This window comes from Arachis ipaensis, chromosome B04 (assembly GCF_000816755.2).
Source record: "Arachis ipaensis cultivar K30076 chromosome B04, Araip1.1, whole genome shotgun sequence".
NCBI lineage: Eukaryota > Viridiplantae > Streptophyta > Magnoliopsida > Fabales > Fabaceae > Arachis > Arachis ipaensis.
This window is the reverse complement of record NC_029788.2, coordinates 33,586,152-33,586,702: the sequence shown is the minus strand read 5'-3', so window position 1 is coordinate 33,586,702 and position 551 is coordinate 33,586,152. Positions and strand designations below refer to the sequence as shown.

Here is a 551-nt window from a genome sequence, read left to right as displayed (position 1 = left end):
CGTAGTTCTCCGTTCCCCTCAATGCCCGCGGACGCGTACTTGCCGCGTGCGCGCAGGTCTAGTAGCGCAACCTTCAGGCCATTCTCCAGAGAGTTAGGCCTGGGTTGGGCCCAATCTAAGCCCCTAGCCCAACTCCATGCACGCGTGCGCGCACGGTACGCGCACGCGCCCTTCCCTATTTCGCTCCCCTCGCCTAAGCGCGCTGTACGCGCGCGCGTAGGATCCACGATTCTCTCAATGGACGCGGACGCGCAAGGTGCGCGTACGCGCCAAGTTAAAAATCAGGATAACCCTACCTCGCGAGGCACACTGCGCAGTCGCGCAAAACCACCCCTCTCAACCTCCATCTTCTTCTTCCCCCATCCCTCACCTTCCTCCCCTCCCGACCAACCTCCGGCGAGCACTCCGTCACCCCCGCCGCCGCCATCACTGCTCGCTTTCCCCTCCCCTCTCACCGCCACCCATTCTCTCTCTCTCTCACCCTCTCTTCCTCCTCTCGGTACCGCGCCACCATCCTCGACGCCGCGCCGTCTTCACCGCCGGCGACTCTT

General features: G+C 63.9%; 1 protein-coding gene across 1 annotated transcript in view; it reads right to left on the bottom strand.

The window, feature by feature from the left end:
* LOC107636361 (glycine-rich protein 2-like) overlaps positions 282-551 on the bottom strand; it is a 3,558-nt gene continuing 3,288 nt past the window's right edge. Inside the window, exon 2 of the mRNA XM_016339880.1 lies at positions 282-531. Coding sequence (XP_016195366.1) covers positions 282-531 — 250 coding nt within the window. The remainder of the gene's footprint in view (positions 532-551) is intronic.